The 19648-nt window shown below is 39.0% G+C and overlaps 1 protein-coding gene across 3 annotated transcripts in view; it reads right to left on the reverse strand.

The window, feature by feature from the left end:
* The window catches only part of URH2 (uridine-ribohydrolase 2), a 68085-nt gene extending 48741 nt beyond the window's left edge, over window positions 1-19344 (reverse strand). For all 3 annotated transcript variants that reach the window (XM_090016123.1, XM_090016124.1, XM_090016122.1), the window contains exons 1-2: window positions 19259-19344; window positions 18083-18198 (exon numbers count right to left, since the gene is read on the reverse strand). In XM_090016123.1, the coding sequence (XP_089872249.1) occupies window positions 18083-18198; window positions 19259-19313 (171 nt within the window). In that variant the 5' untranslated portion in view covers window positions 19314-19344. The remainder of the gene's footprint in view (window positions 1-18082; window positions 18199-19258) is intronic.
* Window positions 19345-19648: the final 304 nt, after the last annotated feature.

The following is a 19648-nucleotide window of genomic DNA, read 5'->3' on the forward strand; positions in this document are numbered from 1 at the left end:
GAATCTGAAAATAATTAGATGGTTGCATAACTATGATCATATGCATGTTTGATTGATTATATGCATGGAATTGATAATGAATTTTGTGGTCTCCAAGCATCTATTTGCATGTGTATGTCTTTGGCTAAATGTGTATTCTTTTTCAGTTTTGAGTGTGCATTGTGAACATGTTTGAAAACTGTGTGTGTCCTATTAAAATGTATTCTAAATATATATATATATTTTGTAAAACCCTTTAAGGGTAAACTGTCATTTCTACATTTTACGCATATTCCACTTGGAATATGATTGTATCTTTTTTGTTTATATTTTTTCTTTTCTTTCTCTTTTTTATTTTTCTTTTTTATTTTATCTTCTTTCTAGCTTTGAGGGGCCCACATAGACGTTGGGCCCCTCCAACGGTCACAATTGTGACCATTGGAGGGGCTCCAACATCTATATGGAGCCCCTCTAAGGTCTCTATGTATGTGTTATAAATAAGGGTCCTTCCCTTTGTATTTCTTGAAGCTTTGAGTCAAAGCTCTCTCACTTCTTTAATAAAGATTCATATTTTTTATGCCTTTGTGCATTGGAGTCCTCTTGAATGTGTTGTGCCTTTGTGAACATTTGTTCCAAGTGTTCTTATTGTGCCTTTGGGCACGTGTTTCTCATTAAGAACTTAGTGTTCTTATGTATGTTGTCTCTTTGAAGACATTTTCGCATGTCCATGTTCACTAAAATTTTGCAATTGACATAAATTACTTATTGAAATATGTTAGTGGTTATGTGTGAACCACTGCAGGCCTGTGTTAGGCTAGGAGCATGTGTTGCTCCAATGTTATTGATTTATTTATGCATTGCAAAATGAATTGTGGAAATTATTGGTTTTCCAAATTTAATTACATTGTTAAATTGAGGGTCAGAGCTAAAAATTGTTTTTACATGTGGATTTACAAAATGGTTCTTGAGTAAAGAACTTGAAATTTGATCTGACATGATAAAAGAGACAGTGTAATTAATCTCTTCTTTGATGTCCCTTCCACAGTATGAGAATCTTGAATGGCGGTCATGGGGGACCGTGAGAATACTAAAACTCCGTATGTAATTGTACCACAGAACCTAATGTGTGGTTCACCTCCCGACCACGGTTTTAGGAGGCTTTCAGCTACTTTGCTTGGGGTGGTGGTGTTGACTCAATTGTAGTTATTGGTATACTAAGAAAGTCGCATCAATGGTTGAGAATTTTCATTGATGTTCCGACATTAGGTGAGGATTCCTAATGTTTCGATGGAAGGTGAGGATTCCTGATATCGGTCGAGAAACAATTGTGGAACCCAGTAAATAAAATACAAATTAGGTGTTAAGCTATGACTAGGAACCTAACTTGAACTTCAGGAATTTGTGCCCATTTTGAGTATCTGTGGGTTTAAGAAAAAGTAAAAATTAAATTTGTGTGCATTTAAATAGGGTCATCATGCAAAAGCCACTTTGATAAATAACATAATAAGTTATTCATGCGCGTGCATTGTATCATGCATATTTTACTGTTCAACATTAGTTCATGCATCTTTATATATTTGACCGTGCATGATATTTGGTTGAATGCTTGAATGGTAAGATCATTGTGGTAAGTTATTGCTTGTGATATTTCCTCTGAAATTTATGTATGAATTAATTTATGTTATTTCTTTTACTATTGAAATTTTAGAGGAATTCGTACAAGGACTTCAATTTTTACTCGCTTTCTTAAAACTATTTTATAGGCATAGATGCTCAGTGATGTCTTAGACTGGCTAGCTGGAGGATACGAGACTTGTGATGGTGCTTGGGTTCTAACCAGATGGCATGATTTTGTTATAGATGATTTTTTGTTCTTAGATATTTCAACTTTTTGATTTAATTAATGAAGTTCATTTTATTACTTCAAGTTGATTCAATGCATGTAATGGTTTGTGGTTTGGTTATATTAAATTTGTGATGTACCCTAGGTTCTTGGGAGGTTTTCCGCAAATGCTTTTAAAAAAAAAAATCACTATTTTTCGAGAGTCAATTAGGGTCGTTACAAAGTTAGTATCAAAGCCATGCATAGAATTACTTGAGATTTGTCAGATCTGTGAGAACCATCACCATGAAAGTCACAAACTCGTACTCTAGAAGTGGTCTTTACTTCACTATAAGAGCTACCTTGTGAAATTTTGTTCCTTACTGCCTTGAAATTTGTAAATTTCTATATTTTGACTGTATAGACAATTATATTTAAATCAATGTGTTGTGATTTAAATTTTGTACTTAATATGATTGTGCTTGTCGGTCTAAGATCAATCCTAAGGGGGTAGGCTTGATCAGGGGTACGAATTTACTAATAAATTCTTGTTGAAATTGTTTTATAGATGTATGCTCGTACTCGTGCTTCTTCTAGCGCTCCAGCAGACTGGCAGGAGCAGAAAGACTTCCTAATGAATGCCTTCAACAGTCTGGTTGCGACTGTTATTACACATGTTCAGGCACAGATAGCGCAGCCCAGAACATGTGTTCATCCTGCATCGATTGATACCGAGAACACTGGTGTGGTTACGCATGAGAAGTTCTTGAAGTTGGATCCGCCAACTTTTTCAGGGAAGGCCGACCCAGAGGTTGCGGAGAGCTGGGTCGAGGAGACCAAAAGAGTGTTTTGTGTCCTACCAGTGCCCGATGACAGACAAACAGATTTTGGCACGTACCGTCTGAAGAGTGATGCTAAGAAGTGGTGGGACATCCTGCACCGGGTGAAGTTTGCAGGCGTCGAGACAATCCCCTAGGAGACCTTCAGAGGGGAGTTCATGGAGGCATAATTTCCCTCCATTGCTAGGGATGCCACAGCAGTTCTTTGAGCTCACGCAGGAGAACATGAGTTTAGTGGACTACACCACCAAATTCAGGAGTTTAAAGAGATATTGTCCCAACCTGTTCACAGACGACAAGGCAAGGGCACAAAAGTACGTGTGCAGGCTGAAGGAGGGGCTTAGGGTCCGAGTTATGACCAGTTGTCCTACTACTTTTAGTGATGCCATTGAATTTGTTTCTATCCTGAATGAGGAGTGGGAGTGATTTAGGGGTGGCCAGCCGAAGAAGGGAGGCAATAGGAATGGCGGTGCGTGGAAGAACCCACCTGCGGGCGGCAAGACGCAGAGCGGCAAGAGCAACATGCAGAAGACCCAGCAGGAGACCTCGCGGAGTCGACCCCAGCAAAGACAGCAGCAAGGGAAGGCTCAGTTCACTTGTACAAAGTGCAACAAGAGTCATCCTATTAGCTATTGCCCTCTCTTCAAGGGGGTGTGTTACCAATGCCAACAATCGGGTCATGTGGCGCAGTATTGTCCAAACAAGCCAGCAACAGCTTAGGGCAGTCAGCAGTAGGCGCAAAGGAAGACGAACGGGTGAGTCTACGCTGCCATGGACACCGAGCAGAACGATCACGCCGACCTGATCAAAGGTATTATCGTAGTCGTTGATCACCTTGCTCGTGTTATGTTTGATTCAGGGGCAACTCATTCTTTTATATCTTTGTCTTTTGTTGGACTGCTTGACCTTGTACCGTTTAGCCTATATAAGACTTGACGTGATGTCTTCGATAAGCGTGTCCACTCGATGTGGGAAGTACCTTCCTGCAGTCTAAGTAGTTATCGAAGGACACGAGTTGTCTAATGACCTAGTCATACTCGATATGACATTTTACGACGCTATTCAATAAAGTTATATTCTTTTTATCTATTGTGTAAGCCCTTTACGGCTCTTGTGTTAGCACTTTAAGTGCTTTGTAAGTGTTTTTGACTTGGTTTCTTAGTAACCTTGAATCTTATTATTTTATAGTACCACTCTAGTCGTTCATGTGCCTCTTCCCACCACTTCGAGACATCGTATCATAGCCTTGGTGTGATTGAAGGCTTGTGGAGTTCAAGAGCTTTGGGTTGCGCCTCAGAAAGCATGCCATCACTTGAGTTTGCAATGTTAAAATGTAATATAAACATGTAAACATTGTAATATATTTATATATAATAATAATATTATTATACTATATTATTATTATATATATTTATTTTATTTTTATCTTTCCTTTTCCTTATGTATGTTTTCTGTTTTTTTAGTATCTAGCTCACATAGAACTAGAATACCTTTGTTAGTCAAGTCTTAGTCAAGACCTGACTAAACAAAGAGATGGACCTAGTCCAACGACTATATTGAGTCTCTCTAACTCCCTCATCTCATGTGTGTATAAATAGGGGTCAGACCCCTCTCATTTGTAACTTAAATGCTTATTAAGCATTTTCAATATTCAATAAAGATTTATTTTTATTGTTGTTCCTTTTATATTCTTCTTAAGGATTGTGCTCAAGTGTCTTTCTAGACACTCTTGTTTATGGATCTATGTGATTTGTAGAAGACCCTCATTTCATGGTATCAAAGCAAGGTTAATCCTATATCGTGAAGATCTCTTGCCTCGTTTTCCGTAACTAGATTGCAAAAGGTGTTTTATCACCTTGTTTGTGACTCAAAAAACTTTCCGTAACTAGATTGCAAAAGGTGTTGTAGCAAGGTTAAAAGTGTTTTATTACAAAAAACTTAAAATATATCGCAATATTTTCCTTACTAAGATTTTCTTGAGAACTGTTAAGGAATGTAATATTGTGTATCACTATTGGTGGGTAATATGAAAGTTGTCGGAAGCTTCTTAAATAGGTTGGAAGCTCGCTTTCCGATACTCCTCGCTTCCGAAACTTGATGAAAAACTCGATTCTCCCATGCTTCTCCTATGCTTTCCACACACTTCATCCATTCTTCTTATATGTTCTCTCACTCTACTTTTCATGTTTTTTATGCGTTTCCTCTCATGCTTTTAACTCACTTTCATTTGCTTTCTCAAAATTGGCAGTCATCATTTTTAGATTTTGTTAAAAATTTAATTTTTACGCTAAAAAATCATGAAATTTAAGAATAGCCACTTTTATTTTAGTTTTTTTTTTTGCTTTCATTTCGATTCTCATTCAATTCTTATAATACTTTTTTTTATTCCTCGCTTCCCGCTTTTTGTACATTTTAAAATGCATCGCTTCTCGCTTCTGCTTCCCGTATCATCTCCTGCTTCCACTTCCCGTATCATTTCCCACTTCTGCTTCCTAGTCTGGCAACTTTGGGTAATACCTATCCATGTATTACATCGTATTTATAAGGACATTCTTGTACCTTAGCATAGAAAGTGTGCAGGAGTCAAAGTAAGACTAAAAATAGTGTAATTTGTATTGGATGATTGTAAAGGGGGATCAATCCCTATTTGTTGTATCCTTTCTCTCATTCTTTAATAAAACTTCTAGTCTTCCTCTCTATTGTTCTTGCTTCTTCTCCCTTTTGGTTCTACCATGTATTTGTGAATTTGCACAAGAATGGCATTTGTGAATATGCTAAAAAATAGTCTGGCATGTGTTGAAATGAAGCAATTAATGCAAGCCAGGTATGCTGAATACTTTTAGTTCAAAATTTACCCAAGCCCAGTCAGACTTGACCCAATTAAAACCCAATCTGAATGAGCTTGTCACGGCAGTTGGGACCTCTCAGAACCTCTTAAGTGCCCAAATCTAGTTACATTTTTTTTAGAACCAGCACCTTTTTGTGAATAAAATCTATTTTATTGGATCGACCTGAACCCACTTGAGGCCTCATAATCCCAAACCAAAATAACCCTGTTGAGAATAGGTGGTTTTAAGTAAAGTTATTTTATATTAAGATGCTATTTGTATTTTAGGTTTTCATAATGGGGCTTTATTGTAATTATGCTTTTAAGCCTCTCTCTATTTAACATAGAGAGAGGCCCTAATATTGGAATTGAGTTCTTAGTTTTCCTGTGCAGCCGTCGCTCTCTCTCTCTCTCTCTCTCTCTCTCTCTAGGACTCGGTTCATCTTCTACATGGTATCAAAGCCTAGCCGATCGTGGGAGCGTGATCGACTGTGACGTGGGAGCGTGATCGAGTGTGATCAAAGCTCGGCGTGATCGAGTGTGATCAAGGCTCGGTCGATCGTGGAGGCCATCTTGATCGTGATCAAACTCCGATCCAATGAGTAAAAGAAATCAATAACTAATCAGGTCAGCGATGTAAAAAATTTTTTAGATCTGATGACAGATCTGGTCATGCTGCTAGTCGTGGATTGGTTCCGTTGCCGGGATGCTTGTTGTGGGTTCGTAGCTCCTTGTTTTTTTTTTCGTGACTACCTACTGCCTCAGTGGTATTTCCTGCCGTGAGTCTCGTGACTACCTGTTGGGAGTTTGATTGTTGTTGGTATAGTTTGCACTGAACATGTCGTGTGAGATATTGATATCGTTGTTGTTGGGAGTTTGATTGTTGTTGGTGATTCTACATATGGTTTGGGGCCCTGTTTTGTTTATCTTGATATCGTTGCTGTGGGGAGTTTGATTGTTGTTGGTACATTTTGCACTGAACATGTCGTGATTTCAGGTCGTGACTTCCTGCGTATTTTTTTAGCAGCAATCCAACACGTAGTGGTGTTGCTCGTGAAGAAAAAAATGAATGACTCATTGTCGAACTATATATGTTTGGGGAGCTGCCCCTGTTACGAAAAAAAAAATTTGCTGCATATGCAAAAGTCATGTTAGTCGTGATTCACTGACGTGCTGAATTATTTTTCTGTTTGTGGGCTGCTGCTCACTACTGTCGTGGGGGTTTTTTGTTCGTGAGTGAACAACTGCTGATTGGAATATCAGTTGGTGTGTGAGTGTAACACGGTTTTTCCCTGTTTAGTTTGGAGACTGTCCAGTTTTTTTTTAACCAGAAGTATGGCTGAAACTTCGAAATGTGATTCAAAATTGGAGCATATTGGAGAATATAAGGCATTTGCCAATCCATTTTCGTACGTCTGTAAGGTTAAATGAAACTAACTATGTCAGGTGGTGCAGAACATTTATGATGTCGGTATCTGGACATCGTAGAAAACATATCTTGTTGGAAGATGAACCCACTGAAAAGGTGGGAAAATATGTTACCTGGGATGAAGATAATGACATAGTTATGTCATGGATTATGAATAGTGTCGAACCCCATATTGCAGATGGTTTAATTTATTATAATACAACCAAACAGATGTGGGACAATCTTCGAGATACATACTCACAAGAGACTAATGTGAGTCGTATCCTACAAGTCGAACAGGAAATATACAATTTACAGCAGGGAGATCAAACCTTGGCCCAGTACTATGCCTCCGTAAAAGCTGTGTTTGAAAGACTTAATGCTCACAGACCTCTCTGTTGTTCGAAACAAAAAGATCATCAAGAACAAACTATGGTTGCTAGGTTTCTTACAGGTTTGTCTTCAGAATTTTCTGTTGCAAAAGTCCAAATGTTGACTGGTTCGGATGTACCTACTCTTGCTGAGGCATATAACCGTCTAAGCAAACTTGCGATATCTCTTCCACATTCTCAGCCTGTGACTCAGTCATCTGCCTTAGTTGTCTCATCTGGTTATGAACGTGGAAATCTTCCGAACATCAGAGGACGAGGTCGCGGACGAGGTGTGGGAGGCAGAGAAAAGCTTCAATGTACATTCTGTGGAAAATCTGGACATTTAGAAGATCGTTGCTGGGATAAGCATGGCCGACCAACCTCCTCTTCATCAAAGTCATATGCTCCTAAAGCTAATACTACTACTCTCGAGGCAACAAAGGCATAAGAAAATATCTCTGCAAGTGACAGTAGTATAACCCTCAGTCGTGCTGAATATGATGAGCTGATAGCTCTTCGTCCTTTGAGTTCTACCTCTCCTGTTGCTGGTGTTGCCTATTCAACCGGAAATCTTCTTCATCCGACTGACCGTAAGTGGATTATTAATTCTGGTGCATCCAGACATTTGTGTGGAAATTCACTTGTTTTTTCAGATCTAAAGGATATTAAGGCTCAGCTTGGAGTCTCATTAGCCGATGGGAGTACCTCCCCGGTTGTTGGTCAAGGAAATATTTTTATATCCTCCTCATTACAGTTGAAAAATGCTCTTCATGCTCCAAAATTTCCTCAAAGTTTACTTTCTGTTAGTTGCCTTGTAAAAGAACAACACTGTAGAGTAATATTTGATCCAATGGGTTGTCATTTTCAGGATTTGCTGACGGGGAAGAAGATTGGTGGAGGCTATGAAGAAAATGGAATCTACTACTTACATCATCCAATGGGTATTGTTCATGCTGCAGTGGAACATTCATTTAGTCCTGTTCAGTGGCATCGTCGTCTTGGTCATCCTTCATTGTCAAAGCTTCGTTCGGTCTTTCCTCAGATTCCCTCCACCACATCATTTCAGTGTGAAGCATGTCAGCTGGGCAAGCATCATCGAAGTTCGTTTCCTTCGAGTCAGAGTCAGTCTAGTAATAAAGTCTTTGAACTTCTTCATGCAGATGTATGGGGTCCTAGTAAGATTCCTACTAGGACTCAGTGTCGATACTATTTAGTTATTGTTGATGATTTCTCTAAGTTATCATGGGTGTTTTTAATAAAGGAACGATCTGATGTTCCAAATATTATCAAATCTTTAATTCTTGAAATAAAAACTCAGTTTGAATCTAGTGTCAAGATTGTTCGCACTGATAATGCTCTCGAGTTTAAATCAAAAAGTCTGTTACAATTTTACCAAGATAATGGCATTCAACCCCAAACTTCCTGTGTCTATTCATCTCAACAAAATGGGGTGGCTGAGCGAAAACATCGTCATCTACTTGATGTTGCCAGGACCATTATGATTCAATCAAATGTTCCTGCGTTATACTGGGGAGATGCAATTACAACTGCTTGCTATCTGATCAACCGCATGCCTTCCTCTTCTGTGGGTGATCAAATTCCAATTCATATCCTAAAACCCAATACCCCTCTCTTCTCCCTCTCGCCCAAAGTGTTTGGATGTGTTTGTTTTGTACACAAACTTGGCCCTGATCGTGATAAATTAGTTGCTCAAGCTACAAAATGCATATTTATAGGTTATCCCAAAAATCAAAAGGGATATCGATGTTATGATCCTACTTCTCGCCGAGAGTATGTTGTGAAAACACGTGAGAGAGAGAGAGAAAAGAACCTTTTGAGAAGTCGGCAGCCCCTTGGAATATTTGTTGCTGCACTAGTACCTTTATTAGTATAGGGTTACAAATTACCTTTTTACAGGGACAAAACTGCCGCTTATAAGTAACACATGTTACATAATAATACAACTAAAGCAAAACTCGTGGATGGATATGGATCCCATATCGGATCCATATCCAATTCATATTCCACATTCTAATACCCTCCCTCAAGTTGTGCATGGGGTTGAACCATGTGCAACTTGTTCTTCAGATACCAGAAGCGATGACTTGTAAGACCTTTTGTAAACATATCGGCAACTTGGTCTTCTGAAGGCACATAAACTGGTTCAATCTCTTTGTCGGCTATCTTTTGTCTGATGAAATGTTGATCGATTTCAATATGTTTAGTCCGACTGTGATGAACAGGATTGAATGCAATTTGTATAGCACTTCTATTATCACACATAAGTGTCGAATTTGAGATATCCTCTCCCATCTCTGTAAGAAGATGCCTAATCCAGGTCACTTCTGCTGTGGTAGCTGCCATAGATCTATACTCTGCCTCTGTGCTAGATCTTGCCACAGCCTTCTGTTTTCTGCTACTCCATGAGATAAGATTTCTCTCAATGAAAACACAGTATCCTGAAACAGACCTCCTCTCATATGGATCCCCTGCCCAGTCTGCATCTGTATAGGCTAGTATGTCATGCTTTGGTGATTTCCATGAAGATTGAGTATATGTGAGTCCATCACCCACCGTTCCTTTTAGGTAGCGAAGGATGCGTTTGACAGCATCCATGTGACCAGTCTTTGGTTCATGCATGAATTGAGATACTTGATTGACAGAATACACAATGTCTGGTCTAGTGAAGGTAAGGTATTGTAACATACCTACTAAACTCTGATACTTGACTGCATCAGGATATAACTCACCATCACAAATACTGAGCCTTTGGTTAACAACACTGGGTGTGGGTAGAGGTTTACAATCTGTCATTCCTGCTTTAGCTAGAAGATCAAGAGTGTATTTATGTTGAGTTAATGACATGTTATCACCTTGTCTATCTACCTCTACTCCAAGAAAATATCTCAGCTCCCCAAGGTCTTTCATTTTGAACCGCATACTCAATAGAACTTTGATTCGCTGAATGTGGTCTGGAGCGTTACCAGTGATAACAATATCATCAACGTATATGAGTAAGAAAACCACAGTGGTACCGTTCCTATATATGAACAGAGAATGATCAAGTTGGGAACGAAAGAAACCATGTTTATGGATTTCTAAGGAAAAACTTTCAAACCATGACCTAGAAGCTTGCTTCAATCCATACAAAGCTCTGGTTAACTTGCATAAATATTCTTTTGGGCTTCCCTCCGCATAACCTTGAGGTTGCTCCATATAGACTTCTTCCTTTAAGTCCCCATGAAGGAATGCATTCTTAACATCAAGCTGACTGAGGATCCACCCATGTTCAATTGTCAGGCCAAGTATAATGCGAATAGTTCCCATTCTCACCACTGGGCTGAATGTCTCATCATAATCCTGACCATATTCTTGAGTGAAACCCTTGGCCACAAGACGCGCCTTGTACCGTTCAATGCTACCATCCGGTTTATATTTAATTTTATAAACCCATTTGGAACCAACAACATTTTTGTTTGGAGGACGGCCAACTATCTCCCATGTTCGACATTCATGAAGTGCCTCGATCTCCTCATTCATCGCTTCAATCCATTTGTTGGATTGGATAGCTTGATGAAAACCAAGTGGTTCATCATGTTTTTCAATCTGGGATAGAAAGATCTGAAAGTCCATAGAAAAGTTGTCATAACTAACCCACTTTTCAATAGGATGCCTTATCCTGCCTGATCTTCTTGGTGCTTCTCTGTCATTAGACGATGCAATGTGTTCTTCAGTAGGTACATTCGTTTGCTCTCTAGATCTCCTGGTATACACATTTCCTTTGTATCTTAGACACTCTGCTTGTGATGCATCATCTGAAACTGTCTCACCATGTATGCTTTCAGGAGACAGAATAGTATGCTCGGCAGCATGTGAAATAAGTTCAGCACTAAGCCATGGATCATACCAATTAACAACTGAACCAGTAGGTTCACGATTGGCATCTGTTTCTTTTCCCAGAAAATTACTCTCATCAAAAACAACATTTCTGGAAATTCTAATCTTCTTATTGGCAAGATCATAGCATCTGTAACCCTTGTGTTCATCTGCATAACCTACAAATTGGCATATAGAGGCTTTGTCTTGGAATTTAGTTCTCATGGATTTGTCAATATGAACATAACATGTGCATCCAAAAACTCGTAACTCATTATAATCGGGATGTGCACCAAAGAGAACATAATAGGGAGATTGATTTTCAAGGATAGGCATGGGAAGGCGGTTTATCACATGAGTGGCAGTGTGAAAGGCTTCAGACCAAAGACTAATGGGTAAGTTACTCCCATGCATCATACTCATTGCACTTTCCACAATATGTCTGTGTTTACGTTCAGCAATTCCATTTTGTTGTGAAGTGTACGGGCAAGAAACTCTACGATGCATCCCATTATCTTGGAGAAAATCTAAAAATTCTTTAGAGGAATACTCACCACCTCCATCACATTGGAGAATTTGGATATTTTGGGAGAATTGATTTTTAACATAGGCATGAAAGTGACGGAAAATGGAAAAAACCTCTGATTTGTGTTTCATAAAGAATATCCAGGTAAAACGAGAGAAACTGTCAATAAAGGATACATAGTATTTACTTCCAGAAGAGGAAGTATTAGGAGCTGGGCCCCAAACATCTGAACATATTATCTCAAAAGGCATAGAAGCTCTTTTATTTATTTGATGAAAGGGAAGTACATGACTTTTGCAGACCTGACAACTGGGACATATTTTATTCCTCAATAAAGGTGAAACAGACTCCGAAAGAAGACCATTGGACACTAACTTTTCAATAAAGTCTTGACTACAATGACCAAGACGAGAATGCCAGAGATCTGACTTATTACATTTGGATGTACTTAGGACACTTTTGAAGACGAGATCAGACTGGGGCTTCAGGACACTGGGGGTTGGATCTTCATTAAAGACATACATGTCTCCATGTCGCTCTCCTTTAGCGAACATCTCCTTCATTTGAAGATCCTTGACAAAGACAGAAGTAGGAGTAAATTCCACAGAAAAATTGGTAGAATCAACAAGCTTGGAAACAGATACAATATTTTTCTTTATATTTGGTGCATGAACAACATCAGATAAAGGAATGGATGACTTAGACAAAGGAATGACGACATTGCCTATGTTCGAAATAGGGTGGTGAGTCCCATCTCCGGTTACAATATTAGATTTTCCAAAATAGAGAGTCATAGTAGAGAACTTACCTGCATTACCAGTGACATGGGTTGCTGCCCCAGAGTCAACATACCATATTCCATCATCATTTTGCTTCAGATTCAAGTTGGCCATAGCAGATAGAAGGAGATCCTTAGCATCTTCACTGACTCGGAACGTACCTGCAGTTCCTGATGTACCAACATTTCTGGTATTTTGCATTCTATTCCGATTTTGTGGGTTGAACCAGCAGTTAGCCTTGATATGACCTCGCTTGTTGCACTGATAGCATGTGGGAACATTCTTTGAAAAGTTGGCATTAGAATTTGGTGTAGGTAGTATCCCACGTCCACCCTGAATTGGATTTCCCTTGCCTTTGCCACGCCCTCCCCGTGTACGATCAGCAAACATCCCTGTGACAAGAATCTCATGCGTAGATGATTGCCCTGCTGAAGCATCAGATATGCTTTTCAAAGACATCTCGTATTGGAAGAGTTTAGCACGTAATTCCTCAAAACTGGGCAACGAAGGCAAGCATAATAAAGAAGTGACAAGTACATGATACTCTGATCCCAGGGCATTCAGTGTTTGTTGCACCTTTTCTTTATCGGACACTGGATATCCAACAAGGGCTAATTGATCTGTGATGCTTTTGACTTGATTTAAAAATTCAATAATGGTCATTGCTCCCTTCTTTAAAAGTTGAAATTCACGCTTGAGAAACAGCACCTTAGCCTCTGATATCTGAGAGTAGGTTTGAGCTAAAGTTTCCCACAATACTTTAGATGTGCAATCATCAGGGATAGAAATCAAAACTTCTTGCGACAGTGTAGAAGTGATATATGCGACGAGGGCCTGATCACGTTTCATCCAAGCAGTAAATACAGGATTGCGAATGGTGCTTGTCATTGCTCCATCCCCTTTTTCTTCGGTCGTGACAAATTGCGGAGGTATTTGAGTAGAACCATCCAAGTGACCTGAAAGATCTTGACTGCGAATAAAAGGGGTAATCTGCCTTTTCCAAGTCAAATAGTTATTTGTATTCAGTTTTTCTGAAACCAGTTGCCCCAGGAAGTTGGAGGAAAGACTAGAATTGACTGAAGAATCCATTTGTGGACTTATGACAGAAATGTGGCAGAAAACAAAGAATAGAGTGACGCAGCTTATGACAAAAATTGGTACCAAAAGAAATGAAAACAGTGAATGAATAAAAAAGAAGAAGAAGTGACCAACTGTAAATGAATGAAGTAGAAGAAGGGACCTGCAGTATGTGAATTAAGAGGACAAATTCAGCCTTTTTGTGTAAACTGTGAATGAATGAAGAAGAAGAAATGACCAACTGTGAATGAATGAAGTAAAAGGAGAGACCTGCAGTTGCTGTGTGAATTAAGAAAAAAAAGTGCAGTTGTTGTGTGTGAATTAGGAAGAATAAACAAGAAAGGCTACAGCAGTTGCTGTGTGTGGATTAAAAAAAACAACCACAGCAGTTGTTGTGTATGAATTAAGAGGAATAGAAGAGAGAAACAACCACAGCAGTTGTTGTGTATGAATTAAGAGGAATAAGAAAAGGAGACAAACAAATCAAGTAGCAGACGCTGACAGAAATGAATAGGGGAAGAATAGAACCTGATTCACGTGAACTAATTCACGTTGAACTGATTCACGTTGACCTGATTCACGTGAACTGATTCACGTTGCTGAGGAAGACAGACGTGAACTGATTGACGTTGCTGAGGAAGACAGATTCACGAGTTCTGAAAGAAACAAGGAGAACTCGGCCTTTGCTGCAGCAGATCTTGGCGTGTGCACGTGAACTGATGTCGAGGAATAGGATTTGGCTGTTCACGTCGCTGAGGAAGACCCTTTTTCACCCAGGAATACAACGTGCTTTGATACCATGTGAAAACACGTGAGAGAGAGAGAGAGAAAAGAACCTTTTGAGAAGTCGGCAGCCCCTTGGAATATTTGTTGTTGCGCTAGTACCTTTATTAGTATAGGGTTACAAATTACTTTTTTACACGGACAAAACTGCCCCTTATAAGTAACACATGTTACATAATAATACAACTAAAGCAAAACTCGTGGATGGATATGGATCCGATATCGGATCCATATCCAATTCATATTCCACATTCTAATATATGTCAGTGCGGATGTATCTTTCTTGGAATCCACTCCATATTACTTTAATACCGGTTCCCCGCTGCAGGTTGATCCAGCTGAGTCTTGTCCATTACCTATACTTCCTTTTCCCTTGGAATCCGTGCCCTCATTCCCGAACCACACTTCATCCTCTTCCGGATTTCATAATCCTCCATTGGTATATGTGCGTAGAGATCCACCTCCGCAAGTGCCTCCATCTTCTTATTCCCCTGAGGTAAGTTCTGCTGACAATAATGATCTTCATGATGATGATAACAGGCCGATTGCTCTACGAAAGGGGACACGACAATGTACCTTATATCCCATATCTCATTTTGTCTCCGAAGCCAAAATTGGAAATCAGATGAAATCTTTTATTTCAGCTTTATCTGCTGAAATTATTCCTCTGAACTATCAGCAGGCAGAGCTTGATACTCGCTGGAAGCTGGCTATGCAAGAAGAAATGGATGCCTTAATATCTCAGCATACTTGGGACCTAGTTGATCCCCCAGCAGATGCTGACATTGTTGGATGTAAATGGGTATATACAATAAAGTACAAATCTGATGGTTCAATTGAACGGTACAAGGCCAGATTAGTAGCCAAAGGGTATACTCAGACATATGGTATTGATTTCTTTGAAACTTTTTCTCCTGTTGCACGGATGGGTACCATTCGTCTTGTTCTCTCAATAGCTGTTCAGCATGGTTGGAGCCTGTACCAATTAGATGTGAAAAATGCATTTCTATATGGGGACTTATCTGAGACTGTTTACATGCAACAACCTCCAGGATTCGAGGTTGAGGGGGAGTGTCAGAAGGTGTGTAGATTGAAAAAGGCAATTTATGGCTTGAAACAAAGTCCTCGTGCATGGTTTCAGAAGTTGTTTGAAGTGATGTCATATTTTGGCTTTAATAGGTCAGCAGCAGATCATACACTATTCATAAAGAAAACTAGCTCTGGCATAGTTGTTATGGTGGTATATGTGGATGACATCATTCTTACAGGTGATGATGTGAAAGCTATTGAAGCCACAAAGGCTCATCTTCAAAAACACTTTGTTACAAAAGACATTGGTTCACTCAGGTATTTTCTGGGTATAGAAGTTGCCAGGAGCCGTGAAGGGATGGTTTTGTCTCAACGAAAGTATGTTCTTGACTTATTAAAGGAAACAGGAATGTTGGGAGCTAAACCAGCAAATATTCCCATGGACCATAAAGTTCAGTTGTTTGAAGAAGGGTCAAAACTGGTTGATAGCAAAAGCTATCGCTCCCTAGTTGGAAAACTATTGTATGTAACTGTGACCAGGCCGGATATTGCTTTAGCAGTAAGTAAAGTCAGTCAGTTTATGGACAAACCAACTAAGGTACACTGGAATGCAGCTATTATGATTCTCAGATATCTAAAATCTTCTCCTGGAAAGGGGTTATTGTTCAAGAAAGGTGGAACTCTGGATATAGTGGCCTATTCTGATGCTGACTATGCAGGATCTGTAGTAGATAGAAAATCTACCACAGGATTTTGTGTGTTCCTGGGAGACAACTTGATCTCTTAGAGAAGTAAGAAGCAAAATGTGGTTTCTAGGTCGAGTGCAGAATCAGAATATCGGGCTATGGCCCAAACAGCTGCTGAATTGATGTGGGTTCGTACTGTTCTTCTTGATCTTCATGTGAAGGTTTTCTCTCCCATGACCATGATGTGCGATAACAAAGCTGCAACATATATAGCGAACAATCCTGTATTTCATGAGAGAACAAAGCACATTGAGGTTGATTGCCACTATGTAAGGGATATGGTTCAAGCGGGTCATATCACTATCAAATATCTTAAGTCGGAAGACCAAGTTGCAGATATGTTCATAAAACCTCTTGCCAGACCAAATTTTTCAAAATGTTGTGACAAGCTGAGCATGATTGATATCTATGCTCCAGCTTGAGGGGGAGTGTTGAGAATAGGTGGTTTTAAGTAAAGTTATTTTATATTAAGATGCTATTTGTATTTTAGGTTTTTATAATGGGGCTTTATTGTAATTATGCTTTTAAGCCTCTCTCTATTTAACATAGAGAGAGGCCCTAATATTGGAATCGAGTTCTTAGTTTTCCTGTGCAGCCGTCTCTCTCTCTCTCTCTCTCTCTCTCTCTCTCTCTCTCTCTCTCTCTCTCTCTCTCTCTCTCTCTCTCTCTCTCTAGGACTCGGTTCATCTTCTACAAACCCTAATTTGGACTTAAAACCCGAACCTATCTGATTCAATCTAAAATGAACCATCCCATATCCTACCTAATATCCAAATATGAAACCAACCTATAGGTCATATACTCATCCTACGCAAACCAAACCAGTCCCAAAATAGGAACTTGCTTTCATTGGATTAGCATCAACACATGGAAGACAAAATCATGGATATTCTAGAGCAAGAGATACATATCATGTTTATGACAGGTTCAAATTGTTACAGCATAAAGGCATAAAAATGAGTATGGTTGGTTCAGGAAGCGCATTCCTAGTTTTACTATGCATTTTGGAGTAGATCCTATAGAGCCTACTCAACTCAGGGTGTGTTCTAAAGATCGAGGTCCACTTATGGGCACATAACCCACAAGGTGAAGCGAAATTAGAAAAAACACAGAAGAGGACCAGGCTCGAGGACGAATCTTTCTCCAACCTGAAGAGAATGATGCAAAGAGAGAGAGAAACATAAATCGGGGTCCATAGACTCCATATGGATCTATTTTGTGTTTTCAGATTTTTTCACTTGAGTATTTTCTTTTTCTATATTATATCATTGTGTTTGATCCATATTTATTGTTAAGATAAGTTTGAGTTAGTTAGAAGGCTTATTAGAATTAGGAAGTTGGAGCCTACCATAACTAGAACTTGCTATCTAGAAATAGATGAGAGATCTAAGAGTTTAGACTGTTTAGAATTGAGATGAATTTTTTTAGATATTTTAAGTTCTTGTTATTTCTTGTTTTTGTTAGATATTTCCAATTAGTTCAGTTGTTTAGCTAATTTTTAGCTTTCCCTAGATAATCTAGTTGACTCGGCATGGATTGACTCGTGACTCGGCTAGGTCATGACAACTTCATATTTTATACAAAACATCAAAAAATATGTTATTATGTTTTATAATATGTATTATAATATACATATATGTATATAAAATGATATTTATAGTATGTTTATCATATAACATAATTACTACATGTATATGCATCCCTTTATATATAATCTGCATTTTATATGTCATATAACATATCACTTATATGTATGACTTGGTCAACTCATTGCAGATCTTAGCTGACTCCAGGAGGTCAGCCCATGACTCGGTCGAGTTTTGTTAGGTCCCGAGTCATTCACTGGGTTAACCCAATAAGAAACTGAGCCACCAGGTTGGCTTGGTGAGTTGCCAAACACTGGTTTTAGGCTTTTTCGCTAACAAAGGACATTACGGATGTTGTGAATGAGATATTTGTTTAGTCTGAAAAACTTGTTTGTCAAGATTTTATGTCATCTAAATTGATGGAAGGAACATACCAAATGTAAGGCATTTCTTGTGGCTAGTGTCGTATAAACATTCCCGAATATTGTTGTAAGTCCAATGACATCCAGCTCATGTGACTGAAGAGCCAAGAATATTGCCATTGCATCATCTGCATGATAAGTACAATAAAAATTCTTAGCCAGTAATTCTACTGGTTCATTCTCAGATGCAAGGGATAACTCAACTATATTTTTACCCTAAAAAGTCAAAGCAGCAGATACAATACCAACGGAACATTTGGATAATCACACTTATCTAGAAAAGTAGGGTAAGATGGGAAGATGCATTCTGCAGGACACCACAGTTTTCCAGCTTATCAATACTTTTCAGGATAAGCAGGAAGTGTGGATCTTAGCTCACTGGGAAGCAACTTCATTACTTGTCAAAGGAAATGGCATGATTGGCGGAACACATCATTTCCAATTCGTGTTTAAAAAATGTTCTACTTTGTTGTCTTTGTTACGCATTTTTTATCCGGTTGCATTCAGAAAACATATGGTCAAGCAAAAAGAAAAAAAGAAACTCTTAAAAGTGCTCTTGTTAGGAACATTAAACATTATAGAGGAAGAATCATCCTAGATTGGCTCCATTCTTTCCCCCACTATTTATCGGCGAGGGACCAGAAAAGCCAAAAGCACAGAAATTCAACACCAAACAATCGAAGTATTTATTGATGCTCGGTGAGATCACACGCACAAGATGTTCAGTCTGGGAGTAGACTAACAATACGGACCAATTCACACAATAATCAATCCATGAGCATCCAATAAATTCATCTCCATGGATAGGAAAAATCACGCAGAAAAATTTGATGTAAATTAGTATAAATGGGTATTTCCAAATCAAGGTATTTCTAGGAGTTGTCTTGAAAAAGAATCTGCATGCCAAATTTCCTTTTCGTCTACCGAGAACAGGAAGACGATATTAGTAGATCGGAGATTCTTGTTCCCATTCTCTGTAATATGAACTAATGTTAGCTTCATGTAGATGAGCATGGGAGACCTGGGGTTTGTTCAACCTTTTGCTACCGGGAAAAAATGTAAAGAACAAAACGTACTCCAGAATTAATCAAGATAACGGGAAGATGAGAGACAAAAAGCCAATTACTCATGGAAATGTGAGATTTTCAGCAAAAATAAATGAAATTTTAAAGTAAAATGCAGGAATACCGATGCCTGGATCGGTGTCGATGATGATTTTCTTCTTCGTATCGAGTTCAACCATGTCGAGATCGAGAGAGAGAGAGGAGGGGAGGAGCATTGAATATTCCTGCATCTCGTCGTTTTATACAGCATGCTATAGAGTCACGGGAGAAGACGTCCAAGCCCGACCAGCCAAATTGTAAAAATTACTAAAACGTGCCACTGTCCGTCGTGTGCGACAAGGAAAGTCGTGGGAAGTAGGGCTAGAAAGAGAAGGTGGTGTGTGTTCTCGCCGGACGACAGCCGTTAGCTACATCGCGTGTTGGGGTCTTAGTGAGTGCTACTTATGTAAGCACATGGGGCTTGTATCATCACGTTTGTTAGCCGGCTTGTATCATCACGTTTGTTAGCATCAAT

The sequence above is a fragment of the Nuphar pumila genome, chromosome 8, assembly GCF_984573655.1.
Source record: "Nuphar pumila chromosome 8, dmNupPumi1.hap1.1, whole genome shotgun sequence".
NCBI classification, from domain to species: domain Eukaryota; kingdom Viridiplantae; phylum Streptophyta; class Magnoliopsida; order Nymphaeales; family Nymphaeaceae; genus Nuphar; species Nuphar pumila.